General features: G+C 36.1%; 1 protein-coding gene across 1 annotated transcript in view; it reads left to right on the forward strand.

The window, feature by feature from the left end:
* Nucleotides 1-16,583, forward strand: part of TYR (tyrosinase) — a 164,423-nt gene that overhangs the window by 132,783 nt on the left and 15,057 nt on the right. Inside the window, exon 4 of the mRNA XM_044666033.1 lies at nucleotides 1,938-2,119. Within this exon, the coding sequence (XP_044521968.1) occupies nucleotides 1,938-2,119 (182 nt within the window). The remainder of the gene's footprint in view (nucleotides 1-1,937; nucleotides 2,120-16,583) is intronic.

Raw genomic sequence — 16,583 nt, forward strand, 5'->3', positions numbered from 1 at the left:
TGAGAAGGATGAAGGTGTATGATATGATAGAAGTAGGAGATGCATTGTGTTGCCTATATAAGTTGTGATTTTCCTAATGTGTTATCTAAATGAGGCTTGGAGACATTGATGGATATCTCTGTCATTTTGCCCATCACTCCCCAAATGAGGCTTTAATTCCTGTCTCGAGGAAAGCAGGAGAAGGGAACATGTGGTTGCTCCTTCTGTTCTCTTCTGAAAGGGAGGGCTCATTAGAATTGTGCCTGTCATCCACTTCCACCAAAATTGCTGATCTAGAGACATCCTAGTCTGGGGGTCAGGGGGTGTCCAAGATGCTAGTTTCTCTGTTTCCATCCCTTAAAGGAAAAGGTTATCTCAAACTTATATATACAGAATTGACTCTTTCCCAAGGGTTTGAAGAGAGAATGGACATGAAGGATGCATTAGCATGAAGTACTGAGACTTTTTCCAAGAATCTTAGAAATAGAAGGAAAGGGTGGTAGAATCATAGCCAGATGGTATAGAAAAGTCAAGGACAGGTTGTTTGGGGTTTGGTTTTGTTGTGGTGGCAGTTTTTCACAAAAGGGGTAGACCTGAGAATGTTGATAGGACAATAGAATAATAATACAAAGGAGAAAAACTGAAAGTTCATGAGAAAAAGAAAATCTTATTACTATTTATGAGATTCTGGAGGAGGGGAGAATTAATGGGATAAAATACACCTTAGTAGAGAATAGGAATATTTCTCTTTTTTTCTGGTAGGTGAGAGGGAGAGTGGTTGATGATTCTGAGACTAGAGTAAGAAAAGTGAACTAAAGGACTAGAGGAACTCAGCCTCAAGTTTCTTTGTAAAGTAAGTGTTAGAAAATGAGATATAAAAGAGATTGAAAAGAAATTTTTTTAAAAAAGTCTAGGAATCATGTAATGGCATTAAAAAACAGGTATGGAGCCAATAAGGTTAGATCAAAAGGATCAAGCCGATGACACAGTACTACCACAAACAACTCTCTTTTTAAAGGTTCTGAAAATATTTTGATTTTCCATGTTGGATTTATTTTTTATTTCCTTCTCAAGACTCATCTTATATCTGTTCAATTCAATTCAGTAATGTTTTATGTTTCTCTTTATTCTTCCTCCCATGTAAATATAATGGAATATTATAGAGCTGTAAGAAATCATGATTAATATAAGGAAGCATGAAAAAACTTTCATGAACTGATAAATAGTGAATCAAGTAGAGCCAGGAAAACAATGTTTATACAACACAAATGAAAAGATGAACAACCCCAAAACAACTGAACCTGGATGTTGCAAAATTATAAATAACAAACTTGATTCCAAAGAAGAGATGAGGTGACACCTTTCTTTACTCCTTTCCAGTGTGTGGGATCCATGGGTGTTGTTATTTGTATACAATATCAGAATTTTTTAAATTTGTTAATGAGTTTTACTGACTTTTCCCCCATTTTTCTCCATTTCTTTTTTTTAAGTTGATAAAACAATAACTCTATGGAACAAAAAAGAGGAAAGATATTAGAGAAAATCTAGACCACATAAAAATAAAATAATTTAATGAAATTTTAAGGAACAGACAATTGTTACTTTTAGTTTGTCCTTCAACTAATAATCATTATTAGCACTCTGTATCATCCAGGTTTTTATTCCTCCTTTGTGAAGCCTTTTTTTAATCAAAGTTCTCATATTTATTTGAAATGCATGAATATTTTTGAGTCTGGATATTGTGCTTAGCTGTATGCCAATTTTTTTCAAGGTGTGGTCAATGCACATGAGATTTTCCTAAGTCAAAAGGATTTTTACACAATTTAAGATAAAATGTAGACTTGGAAATTTTGTATTATAGTCTTTTTTCTTTAAAGTCTGCAAATATTTCTTTTGTAAACAATGCTAAAAATATATTGAATACATTTAATATGATTGAATCATTGTTTCCTCTGCAGTATTTTTGAACAGTGGCTTCGAAGACATCGTCCACTACAAGAAGTTTACCCAGCAGCCAATGCACCCATTGGACACAATCGTGAGTCCTATATGGTCCCTTTCATCCCTGTCTACACAAATGGAGAATTTTTTATTTCATCCAGAGACCTGGGATATGATTATGCCTACCTAGCTGAGCCAGGTAATGTTTCATTCCTCTCATATATTGATTGTAATATGGTCAGCATAGTTGAGGGGGGAAATTACAAAATCATTATTAGCAGAATGTTTAGGTATAGTCATTGCTGACTACATAACCCTCAAATAACAGATGATTAATGAAAAATTCAATCAAATTTTAGGCTTCTTCAAGTTGTAGCTATTTCTCTATTGCAGTAAACGAAACAGTTGCAATAAGTTAAACAAAGGTGTATGCCAAACTATACTAAAGTAGCTCCTACTTTAGTATAGTTAATGTTTTGACCTAGGCTTTCTTTCTCAGGCATGAGTGTTGGGATCACAACAGAATCACAACATTTAGAGATAGAAGGGCCCCTAAAGGTCACCTGGTTAAGGTGAAAGGAACATTGGCCCTGGATTTCAATCCCACCTCAGACAATTATTATTTATTGAACATGGACAAGTTATTTTCTTCCAGTTCCCTCCACTTTAAAAAGAGGACCTTGGCTACTGAGATCCTTTCTCTCTCAAGATCTACAGTCTAGTTTGATTTCTTCCTTTTTCAGATCATCTTCAGTGTAGGCAAAAGTGAAGCAACTTGCTTGAGGTCACACAGGTAGGAATAAGTAAGGCTGAGAATCAAACTCAAATTCTTTGACTCTGAATCCAATGCTCCTTTTCCTACCATTCTATGCTGCCCATCATGTCATATTGACTAATTTCCATTTCTGAAAACCACAGATAATTCAAAGACCTCATAGATGTATGACTGCTGCTATGGTTACTATTCAGGATGTAAAATTAAAACTAATATACAATAAGTACTATATTTTACAAAGTTTATTAATAATAACTAAAGTAAAAGCTAGCTAACCAAGCCTCAATCATGGGGGAAAAAAAGAGAGAGGGAGGAGTTACAGAACTATTTAAACAATAATGTGAAGACACAAATGTGGGAGTGCAAGGAAAGCGAACATGGGAGATGAAAGGAATCCTGGGGGACATAGCTCGAAAAGTATAAAATTTCCACTTATACCAGGACAATGTCACAAAATTGTATTGGGAGCAAACGAATAGTCATATTGTCTTTTCTCTAATAAGTATACCACTATCTCATGGCTATCTCCAGAGAAAAGCTTTTATCATAGACAAGAAGAAGGGGAAATGTGTCCTAGCTTTATTGACTATTAGTGAATTAGGGAAATATTAAATAAGTATTTACTTCATGAATAAAAGAATTGATAAGATCATCATACTGTTACACTACATGTATCTCAAGATAGCAAGAAGTCTCTAAGGTGATGGCACCCTTCTGAGTTCTGTTCTCCAACATATCAACTTCTTTCCCTCAGATGGTCATGAAGTCAAGCCACCTGGGTTTGTAGCCAGTTTCTGCCACTGAGTAGCTTTATAACTGGGGAACGATCACTTCACCTTTCTAAAGCTTGCTTTCCTTATCTGAAAAGCATATGATTTACATACTAATTACCTCACAGGATTATTGTGGAAAAAAAACTGCAAACCTAAAAGTGCTATAGAAATGTGAATTCTTTTCACAGAATGTTAGAGCTAAAAGAAATGATAGAAATAAACTAGTCTAATCTCATAATTTTATGAAGGATAAAACTAAAGTTTAAAGTGAGACTTATCCAAATCCAGGCCAATCTAGTGTAACAAGCATTTACTGTCTATTATGTGTGAGGCATAAAATGAAAATAAATAATATGAAAATAAATAAATAAGAAAAATAAATACAATGAAAAACAGTTCCTGTCTTCAAACAGTTTATATTGTATAAGACATAATAACAATGGATAGAATGTCAGCCGGGGAGTCAAAAAGATCTGAGTTCAAATTTGTCTTCAAACACTAGCTGCGTGACAGTAGGCAAGTTACTTAATCTCTATTTGCTTCCATTTCTTTATCTAAAAATGGGGGGCTTAATTGTACCTGCTTCCAAGGGTTGTTGTGAACATCATAAGACATAATAATTATAAAGCATTTAGCAGTGTCTAGCATATAGCAACCTCTAAATAAATATTAACTCTAGCTAAATTTATAATTTGAGAGGAAATGAGTAGTAACAAAGATTAGGAAAGGCTACTTTTAGGAGGTAGCAATAAATAGAACAATGTGAGGGGGTGAAGGGAAAGTAGGTAGAAAGAAGGTTTGATGGGAGAAAGGAGAGAGGAAGGTAGAGGAAGGGAAAGGAAGGTAGTGGTCCCCAGCCCCAGCAGGGGGAAATTGATCAGAGCCCTTCAGGGGCTCAAATAAAAGATCAGAGAGCAACTTTAGAGTTTAGAATAGTGGTTTTATTTAGATTAGAAAGGAGAAGGTCTAGGAAAAACTAGGAGGTAGGAAGAAAGGGGAAAAGGCGCCAAGAAAGAAATCAGGGTTCAGCCTCCAGTTGGTTGGAGAGAGCAGAGCACTCCAGGGTAAAGAGAGATAAAAGGCGCCAAACTTTCTCTTTTATACTTTCTCTGACAACTCCCACAAAGGAAGTGGGAGTTGTCAGGGGAAGTTGTAGCAGAGAGCTCTGAGAGTTGTAGTCTTCCAGGGCTTATGATAATTCCAAATGACACAACAATAATAGATGCAGAACCAAGATTCAGGTCTTTCTTCATGCTTCCAGTATAGTGTCATTTCCACTATAGCAGGGTTCAAATGATCAGATTTATAAACCCAATTTAGGTAAGGCATGGCTAGACAGAAATTTGTTTGAAGAGCCTTGAGACTTTTATAGGTCTCTAAACCCAGTAAGAGTCAACAGACAACACAGCATAATAGCCGTGAAAGTGAAAACAATCTTAGATTGTTGAGTCAGTGTGTCTATGACTTAGGAGGTAATAATGTGACTGTACCCCAGCTTGCCTGCTCAGGCAGCATCTGGAGTATTGGATTCAGTTCTAGACATCACATTTTATGAGCCTTTCATAAATTTTTATACCCATATTGTAGTTGGGGACAAAAAAAAAATCCACAAGTATAAGAAAGGGATGGGAAGAATAGGTAGCTATCATTCTGAAAAAGATCTAGAAGTTTTATAGACCTGCAAGTTCAATGAATTAGCAATGTAATGTGGCAGCCACAAGAACACAATTTTTCTTAAAGAAAAAAATGAGCAAATTAAAAGAGCAAGTAATGTAATTGTGGGGTGCATTAATAGAGGCATGTCTTCCAGACATTTTAACTCTGCCCTCCTCAGACCTCTTTTGGAGTATTTCCTTCAATTTTGGAAGTTTTTCTTTACAGGGAACACTGATGAACTAGAGAGAATCCATTGGAAAGCAATCAGCATGGTGAAGGGTCTTGATCCTACGTCAAGCGAGAAGAGAAGGCTCTCTTCAATTATGTAAAAGCCTGTCATGTTGAGGAAGTACTAGGTTTCTTTTCAGTCCCCAAAGTGAAGAACCAGGAGCAATAGGTGCAAGGTTCAAAGATAATTTAGGCTTAACATCAAGGAAAAAGAAAACATAAACAAATAACTCCCTAATAGCTAGAACTGTCCAAAAGTAGATGGGCTATCTTGAAAAGTAGTTGGTCCCTGCCCTAACCCACCCCATCAAAGGTCTTAGCGCAAAGCTTTTTGGTCACTTCTTAAGTACCATAATAGCATGGATTCCTTTTGATACATGGGTTGAACAAGATGGCCTCTCAAATATATGATTCTCCAATTCTGAGAAAATCCAAAGGTAGATGCCCAAGATGGTCAAGGACTTTCAGATCAAATCATAAGTAGAACAGCTGAAAGAGTTAGGAGATAGATGGATATTTGTACATATCCCAGGTTCAGATAACAAAGCAAAACAGGTGCACTAAGAGAGAGTTGTAGTTTCTCTTAGTTGTGGTAGCTGATCAAAACAAACAAACAAAAAACACACAGTAATAAACTTGGGAAACCAATGCATACCTTATTTAGAAATAATAGATAGAAGCTTCCCAAATGAATTAATTAATTTTAGTAAAGGACATCAGCATAAAAAAAAGATATTCTAAGTGAATGCTCAATTTAATTACACATGAATCTATGTCTATTTCTATGACTATCTATGGTTTTATCTGTGGACAGCTAGATGGCACAGTAGCTACAGCGACTGGCCTAAAATTAGGAAGATTCATCATCCTGAGTTCAAATCTGGTGTCAGTTATGAGCTATGTGACTTTGGATAACTCAATTAACCTTTTGTTTGCCTCAGTTTCCTTATCTGTAAAATGAGCTGGAGAGGAAAATGTCACTCCAATATCTCTGCCAAGAAAACTCCAAATGGGGTCACAAAGAATCAGACATGACTGAAATGACTGGACAATTTTATTGGACTTTGGACTATAGAAAGAAATATTCCTTCTATATCATTTTCTTTCCTTCATTTTCTTCATGCTTCATTCTCACAACTAGATACTGCTTAATTCCGCCTACATTTTCATACCACAACTGTTACGATTAAAAATAATAAAGACTGATATAAATATAGAAATTAGTATTTTAATTAAAGCCATGCTGATAGAGATAAAATCATTAGACCGTGTGCTTGTAAGGATTCAAACTCCTGCCTCAGGCATTTTATCTTTTCACATCTTCCTGCACTGTTAGCTAAAGAGGAAGTTCAAAGTCACTTCCCCCTATTTAAAACAGTCCCTCACCTTGAATACATAATCCAAAATAGGAAACCCGTTGGACCACGGGAAATGTAGTTTTTAAGGCCCCCACGTGTCCATAGAAAAAATATATATACTTTTAAATGGCATTTCCCAAATTTCAATTAACACAACCCTCTGACTTCTATGAAATGCTCTGAAAGGGAAATTGCCTAAACCTACCCTCTACTGGGGCTTTTCACAACGCTGTTCTTCTCCTTGGACTTAATGATATTCACAATATCTTGCTTTTCTGTCTTTTGAGTGTTGTTCCCCCCTTTAGACTGTAAGCTCCTCGAGGCAATGGCTTTCTTTTTATTCATTGTATCCTCATCATTTAGCATGGTGCCTGGCACATGTCAGGTAAATATCATTGGATTGTTTTGGATTTCTATAGCATGATTGAAGCTTATGGTCCCCTTATCTAAAATAATTTAAGGAATTGGAAAATTTCATTGAAAAATTATCGAAATGAAAGATATATGTTTTCCTATCCAAGTTCAAGTTTACCTTCTGAAATATGTCTCAGACTCTCAGTTTAGAAATCTGCCATGTTCCTCTGTAGATTAATGAATAGTTTTCTCATAATGCCATATGGTAGATGATTTAGGTATTAGTATTCTTACTTTTATATTCATATCCAATATAATAATATCTTTACATATTCATAATCATTTATACATTCACAGCATATATATACATATCTCTATTTGTACATACATGTAGGATTAGAAATGTTTTTATTAATTTAAAGAACTCCCAGTGAGGAAACTCCCTCTACTAGTACAGAAAGTTACCTGGGGGGAAAGTGAGAGGTTACGTTACTTGACTAAAGCCACTAAGCTAATATATGACAGTCTAACCAAAATTTTCTTGTCTCTAAGGCTGTCTTTCTGAGCAATAACAAGTCTTGTGCCCTTAGATGTCTAGGGATGTACAAATATTATAATGTCTACTTTGGGGTATTTCTCCTACCCTAAGCCAGCAGTTATGGGTAACCCATTGAACCTCACTGAGGAAAAAGCTGAAGGATTGTAATAATTTCCTGTGAATACAAATGTATGGATCAAGAGATATTTAAGCACCTCTAATTCTTACTTTATAGATAAGAAAATAAGATTCAGACTCAGGGAGTTGTATTCAGTGACATAGTTGGCCAAGCTGAAGAGCCAGAACTAAAACTGAGGTCTTGTGTGAGCTTGGAATTCTAGTGCATTTTGCATTAGACTAATAAACCACACTACTTCTCATGGTTGAAGTTTTCTCCCTTAGCCAATTTAACTGTCCTTGCTCCTCAGCAGTTTTTGCTCCTCTTTTTCATTCTTTCCTGTCCTTTGACTCTTGCTGGCCTTGAACTTGTAGCCTTAGGCATGCCATTGCTGTCCCCCTCAGTTCCAGTGCACTGCCTCCCTCCCATTACTTAAAAAAAACAACCACCCCAAAATTCAAATTTAATCCCAACCCATTCTTTGCTGATATCAGATGTCAGGCTCTTAGAAAGTCTTAGTGTTGCCTATTTATATAATGGGCAGGTTGGTGGTACAATGAAATGGTGCCAGTCCTAGAGTCAAAAGACTCATCTAGTCTAGTTGTGTGTTTACTACAGTCCAGACTAGGGGAAGTCACTTAACTCTGTTTCCTCAGTTTCCTCATCAATGAGCTGGAGAAGAAAATAGCAAATCACTCCAGTATCTTTGCCAAGAAAACCCCAGATGGGGTCACAAAGAGTCAGACATGACTGAAAATGACTGAACAACATGTCATTTACTTTTCTTGGTTAGTTAGCTGCCCTTCATCCTTCCCTCACTGTTCTCTCAAACTATCTTAGAATTCAAGTGACTTGTAGTTTTTAAAAAGTACAAATAGTATTATATTCTAACTTATAACATTATTTTATAATTTTGTAACTTACAAAAATTTATTTTGATGTGCAAGTTTTCCTAATGACTGGTCTTTTTAAATGACAGAATTTAAATGACAAAACTTAAAAAAAAAAAAACAACCATCCTAAAAATGAGAATCAGGGTGGTGCAGGGGGAACACTGTACATCACACTGATATTTTAATCAGAGCATTGACAGCTGGCAGTTGTGTGACCAGGCAAGTCACTAAACTCCTCTGAACCTCAATTTTACCATCTGTCAAATAATAATTAATAATAATTAGAATGTATCAGGAAACATTATCATATAGTGGATGGAGAACTGGTTTTGAAGTCAAAGCAATTCATGTGACCACTCTAATATGCTTGAATGAGTGAATAAATGAAGGAATAAATAACAAATTTAAGTGTTTACTACAGGCCAGACACTGTGTAGCAATGCAAGTCCCTTCCCTCAAAGAGTTTACATTCTAATAGTGGAGAATGATACAGGAGAATGATGATAAGGGAAGGATGTTTTAGTCCAAGAAGTTACAGGAATGGTGAGTGGAGTATCAATCCAATGCAATCCAATAAACATTTATTAAGCATCTTCCATGTGCCAGGCAGTATGCTAAGTGCTGAGGATACAATTAATAGAGAGTCGCTGCCCTCAAGAAGTCTGTCTAATGAAGGAAGACACACAAAAGGAGGCAGGAAATCCTGATGGAGGTGCAGACCAAGGGGGTATCTTGTTCCACAGAGCTGAAACAAGTTGCAAAGTATGATGAGCTAAGTCTAGTTTCTGTTCTCTATGAAAGATGGTATTGGGAGGAGTGTGGTACTCAACCCTTCAGCCCTCCAATCAAAGGGGAGAGGAAGCTGAGGGAGGTAGGGTCAGCCAGGGTTTGAGTTAGCAGCATACTGAAGGGATTAGAAGTGATGAGCTTATCCTGGGAGTGTACCTTGTGACTTGGAGGTGAAAGCAGACCCAGTATCAGTGGGCATATTGATTGAGAGGCCTTCCTTGAATATGGTTGTATTGATTTGATTACTATTCCCAGACCAAGGCTTAGACTGGTTAGGGTAAAGATAGGTGTAGCATGTTGAGGCTGGGATCAGTAAGACACAATGTTGTTCAGTTCTGTTGGACTCTCCATAACTCTGTTTAGAGGCTTTTTTGGCAGAGCTACTGAAGTGGTTTGCTATTTTTCTTTCCAACTCATTTTATGGATAAGGAAACAAAGGCAAACAGGATTCTAATTTTCTCAGGGTCACAACCAGCAATATATCTGCAACCAGATTTGAACTCAGGAAGATGAGTCTTCCTTATTATTAGCCCAATCACTATGCCACCTAGCTATCCTTAAGATAGAATGAACTTTAACCAAGCAGGAGATTAATGCTAAAGACTGAAACTGGAAGACTCAGTAGAAGGGAGCACATTGATACTATAGAAAGATTGTCAGAAATCAGTATAGTGGGCTAGCAGAGGGTGATGGGGACTTTGTTGGCTATGAGACCCTGGCCAAGTCACTTAACCTCTTAGGGTCTCCAACAATCCTCTAACTCTTATCTTATAAAACAGTTATTTATATACATTTGTAGAGGAAATTTCCTCATGAGAATTTCCCTACACATAGGAAATAAAGAATCTGGGGGGGGGGGGTGATTCTCTGGTTAAGGAATGAGAGCTAAATTGATTTGATTCATTAGTTATTCTGGGGTTGTAAATTAGGGGTAAAAATTTTATCATTTGACAAATATCTGCTATAGTTGACTTTATAGTACTGAAGCCTTGACATCATCATAGAAGAAAGAGTAAATCATATGGTCTACAAGAGAAAAGGCAGAGGCTAATAGAAAAGAATAGTACTCCTACCTTCACATTAGAAATATGCATAACACCAAGATAAATTCAGAGTGGGTGAATGACTTGAATATAAAGAAGGAAACTATAAGGAAATTAGGCGAACACAGAATAGTATACTTGTCACATCTCTGGGAAAGGAAAGATCTTAAAACCATGGAAGAGTTAGAAAAAATTACAAAATGTAAAATAAATAATTTAGATTACATTAAATTAAAAAAGGTTTTGTACAAACAAAAACAATGCACCTAAAATCAGAATGGAAACAACAAACTGAGAAAAAATCTTTATAACAAAAAATTCTGACAAAGGTCTAATTACTCAAATATACAAGGAGCTAAATCAATTGTACAAAAAAGCAAGCCATTCTCCAATCAATAAATGGGCAAGGGACATGAATAGGCAATTTTCAGATAAAGAAATCAAAACCATCAATAAGCACATGAGAAAGTGTTCTAAATCTCTAATAATTAGAGAAAAGCAAATCAAAAAAACTCCGAGGAATCACCTCACACCTTGCAGATAGGCTAAAATGACAGCAGGGGAGAATAATGAATGTTGGAGGGAATGTGGCAAAATTGGGACATTAATGCATTGCTGGTGGAGTTGTGAACTGATCCAACCATTCTTGATGGCAATTTGGAACTATCCCCAAAGAGCGCTAAAAGAATGCCTGCCCTTTGATCCAGCCATACCATTGCTGGGTTTGTACCCCAAAGAGATCATAGGGAAAAAGACATATATGAAAATATTTATAGTTGCACTCTTTGTAGTGGCAAATAACTGGAAAAAGAGGGTATGCCCTTCAATTGGGGAATGGCTGAACAAATTTTGGTATATGCTGGTGATGGAATACTATTGTGCTCAAAGGAATAATAAATTGGAGGAATTCCATGTGAGCTGGAATGACCTTCAGGAATTGATGCAGAGTGAAAGGAGCAGAACCAGGAGAACATTATACACAGAGACTGATACACTGTGGTAAAATTGAATGTAATGGATTTCTGTACTAGCAGCAATGCAATGACCCAGGACAATTCTAAGGGATTTATGGAAAAGAATGCTATCCACATTCTGAGGAAGAACTTCAGGAGTGGTAACACAGAAGAAAAACAACTACTTAAACACATGGATTGATACAGATATGATTAGGATGTAGACTCTTAATAACCACCCTAGAGCAATTATCAATAATATGGAAATAGGTCTTGATCAATGACACAGGAAGAAACCAGTGGAAATGTGTGTTAGCTACTGGGGCGTGGGGGAGGTGGGGAGAGAGAGATCAAGAACATGAATCATGTAACCATGGAAAAAATTTTTCATTAAAAAAAAAAAGAAAGAAATATGCATCAATTACAAAAGGTGGGATCCAATGTCAATGATTTCCACAGTTGAAAACTGCTAACTGAAATCTTGCTTAAATAATATGAGAACAGTTGGCTGAAAAGAGAGCAACTTAGTTAAACTTCTTATTTGGAACCATCTCAGATAGTTTGAACTTTTACCCCCATACCTATGCATAGAGATATAAGTATATACTTCTATATAGGTATATGTTTATATATAAATATATACACATATATATGCATACATGCATATTCATAGACAAAGGATATATGATTTTTTCAGCATGGGGAAATCCCTCAAGATGGACATTTATATTTGATTTAATAGAATTACAGATTAAGAGAAGAAACCTACCTCAGAAGATACTTATTCCTGTATCCTAAATTCACAAATGAAGAAACTAAGGACTAGATAGGTTGGGTGACTTTCTGAAATTCAGTGTGATGGCAAGTAGTAGAACTGAGCCTGAACCTGAGATCTATTGATCCTAAATCTAGCTTTTATTTTTTCTCTCTTGAACATGCTTCCTCTAGATATCCCTTAGGCCATTTCCCGAGGGACATAGAGGTTAAATCGCTTGCCCAGAGAAACACAGCCAGTAAATAAATGTTATAGGTACAATTCCAGTTCAGAGTTTCTAAGCACAATTCTTTACTAAGCAACACTATTTCTCTACAGATAAACATATATGCATGTATATACCTAGATGTGTACATACATATGTGAATAATTCAACACTGAATGAGATCATAAAATATTCTGCAATCCACATTGCTAGTATTGCTCACACTAGAAGGATGTCTTGGAGCAATTAACATAAGGTTAACTATGTGAATCCAATCATTTCCCAAGTCCTGTGGATTCTTCCTTCACATCTCTCATATTCATTTCCTTTCTCTCCACTAAGACATCCAAGGAGTTATTTCAGGCACTTATCTCTGTTAACCAGAATTACTGAAATGGTTTCCTAATTGACTTTTCAGCCTATCCTATCTCCCTTCTGCTATCGATTCTCCATGTATCTACTAAGTTGATGTTTCTAAAGTTCAGATATGACCACATCATTCCCTACACAACAAGCTTCAGTGGTTGTCTTTTGTTTCTAAGATAAAATATAAACTCCTTTGTTTGGCATTAAATTTTTTAGACAATCTGGCCCCAAATTTTTTTACAGACTTATCATTGACTCTTCATTACATTTCAGTTAAACTAACCTACTTGCTCTTCCTGATGACATCCTACCTCTTACTTCTGTGCCTTAGTTTATAGACTGTTTCCTTTTCCTGCCATTTAGAATCCCTGGATTCATTAAGGGCTCAATTAAAGTGCCAAGCCTCCAGAGGAGACCATTCTTGATATTCTCAAATGTTGGGATTGCCAAAAAACCCATTGGGGTCATGAAGAAACTGAAAAACAAAAAAATATGCCAGGTACTGTGCTAAGATCTAGAAATACAAAGAAATGAAAAACATAGTCCTCTGCCTTCAAGGAGCTCATAATCTAATGAATATGTTTGTGCGGAAAATAAGCAAAGTTACAAATACAATCAAGCTATATAAGGGGGAAATAGAGCATTAACAGAAGGCAATAAGATTAGCAGGTGTTCTGAAAAAGTTTCCTATAGAAAATGAGATTTTAATTGATATGAAAGCCAGGAAAGCCAGAAAAAGCATGAGCCTTAGATGAGGAAAGAAAAGACTCTAGGCATGGGATTGTCAAAGAACGTGCCTGAATCCAAGAGAGAGGAGTGTCTTGTTTGTAGACTATGTGTCAAAAATAAGAGGCCATACTGAAAGAAAAAGTATTTGTCAGCATGCTAAGGAACTTTCAATTGCTAAAAGCAATTCAGATTCTGTAGTTTTTGTAATCTTTTAGGCCCACTTTGATTACATAGCCAATTGGAAGCATTTTAGGATAGATAAATTACATCTCTCATAACAGAAAGAGTAAAGAAAAAGAAGGATCAGACAAGGGTGAAGGAGGGAGTTTGGGGAATGCAGATGGCAGAAGAAAATAATATTCTCTGTTCAAAGGCAGGAAATAAGGGGAAGACACCAAGTACTTTACAATTGTAGAATCAGTCCTTTTAAGATAAAACTGCAGGGTCTCTTATCCAACAAGAAGAAGTAATTTTTCCAACAGTGGATGAGACCATATGTCTTTTTTATGTCCTTGCACAGGGATTGGGAACTTCCTAATATCAATCCATCAAGTATTTGGGGAATTATTAGTCTATTATGATATGGTGAAATGATTAGGTACCTACACTGTGCTAAGAGCTAGAGACACAGAAAAATTAAAAAAAAAAAAGAAAAGAAACATCTTGCCCTCAAGGAGTTTACAAAATGTCTGTGTATGCTACAAGCAGTAGGAAAACAATGGTCAATGGGCACTTCCATTACTTGTCATTGTACCTTTCCAGAAGTAGGCTCTGCAGTATCTTCTCGATAAAGATTGTTCCACCCCATCCCATTACCTTCTGTCTTAGAATTGACACTAAGTACCTGTTCCAAGGCAGAAGAGCAATAAGGGCTCAGCAATTGGGATAAGTGACTTGTCCAGGGTCACACAGCTGCAAAATGTCTAAGATCACATTTGAATCCAGGTCTCAAGGCTCTCAATCCACTGAATTACCTAGCTGCCTCCCATTACATATGTTTTAACTCCACCTGTACCAAAAGGTATCAAAGCATAAATGTGTTGGAAATGTGGCTACTTTCATCTAGCTGATTAATTCACAGGATAGATCTGCTTCAGCCTAAAAGAAAAGATGTTCATGGTGGCTAATTAGCTTTCTAGCTGTGACTTAGGTAGACTCTGCTCAGGAAATCCAATGAATGATTAAACAATGTTAATCTGTTCTTCCCAGAGGCCTGAAATGCAATCAGAAGACTTTCTTCACCAGTACAAAAGTACTTTATCCCTAAGCATTTAATAAATCCAGATCTCTGCCAGAACTGCTTATATCCCATTTGGGAAGGATTTAAAATCAAAGAAAGAATCATCCAGGTAGGGAAATTTGTCCTGTAAAACCTGAGTCCTTATATGTGGTAACATAGGAAGAAAACTACAAGTAAGAGAGTACCTCCAAACATGCACTTATGTATTTGTGATAGGCACACATTTAAAAATCAGAAGTATTCCAGATCCACTTTGAAAGGTTAGCTCCTCATTCACTGGGGAGCTGATCCATGAGAAAAAGAGATTAAGGGGCCAATTTGAAAATTTCTGCATCAGAGTTTCATACCTCAAATCATGCAGTAGTAAAAGATATCATAGACTCTTACAGTGGGAAAAACCCTTAAAAGACAAGAAATCCATCTAGTCTAACCTTCCAGGGTTCAAGGACAACCCCAACAATTGGTTACCCAATTCACAGGTAACTCACTATTCAAGAAGATAACCCAATGTCAAAAAGACATTGTTCACACAACTCTCATCATTTAAAATTCTTCTTCTTATGGAGATGAATTCATGCCTTCCACTAATTCTCACTCTAGAATCCAAAAGAACAACATAATCTTCTTTCACATTCATTCATTTACACTAGTTCTGTCATTCAACAAATACCTATGCATATGCATTATGTGTAATTATTTGAAGAGATGTTCAGGAGATAGCCTGTGCATAAAATGACTATGTCATTCTCATATTACTTGTGTTAAAAGGATTCCATAGTCTGACTGATTGGAACATACTTATTATTGGTTTATTAATGCAAGTTTCATTTAAAGATACATCACCTCAAATTGAGACACTAATGCATTGTTAGTAGAGTTGTGAACTTATCCAACCATTCTGGAGGGCAGTTTGGAACTATGCTCCAAAAAGGCTATAAAACTGTGCATACCCTTTGATCCTACAATACTACTACTGGGTCTGTATCCCAAAGAGATAATTTTTAAAAGAGGAAAGGACTTACTCATACAAAAATATTTATAGCAGCTCTTTTGGTAGTGGCAAAGAATTGGAAATTGAGGGGATGTCCATCAATTGGGGAATTACTGAACAAATTGTGATATATGTTGGGGATGGAAGATTATTGTGCTATATGAAATGATAGGCAAAATGATTTCAGAAAAATCTGGAAAGATCTACAGGAACTGATGCAGAGAAATAAGCAGAACTAGGAGAACATTGTATATAATAATAGCAATATTGTACATTAATCAACTATGAAAACTTGGCTACTCTCAGCAATGCAATGATCTGGGAAAATCCTGAAAGATTTATGATTGGGTATGCTATCCACCTATAGAGAAAGAACTCTTGGGATTGGATTGATGCAGATCAAAGTATACTATCTTTCACATCAGTATATTTATGGTTTTATTTGGAGATTTTGGTTATGTATAAGTGTGCTCTTACAATGATGAACAATATGTATGTTTTACATGACAATAAAAATAAAAATTTTTTAAAGATATTATTCTCTAGATAATCCCAAGACACAGTTCCTTTTGGATAGTGTCTTTACCTGTTTAGTATTGAAACCCAAGAATGTGAAAGTTAGTGCCAGGAATCTGCTTTCCACATTTTTGGAATCCTATTTAGAATCAACTGGCCCACCTTCTTGGTGGCCAGACAGGTATAAAAGGGAATCCTTTATTCACTTTGCCAAGTTGGAGCTAACACTTTGGTTAACAATAACTTTAGTACCTCACTAGATTATGAAGACAGGATTAACTCTCCTTTGTCTACCTTTTGATTGAATCAACAAAAGCTTGAACTAGGTGGAGGAGCTGACAAACCACTTAGAGAATTCACATT

This window comes from Gracilinanus agilis, chromosome 3 (assembly GCF_016433145.1).
Source record: "Gracilinanus agilis isolate LMUSP501 chromosome 3, AgileGrace, whole genome shotgun sequence".
In the NCBI taxonomy this organism is placed as follows: domain Eukaryota; kingdom Metazoa; phylum Chordata; class Mammalia; order Didelphimorphia; family Didelphidae; genus Gracilinanus; species Gracilinanus agilis.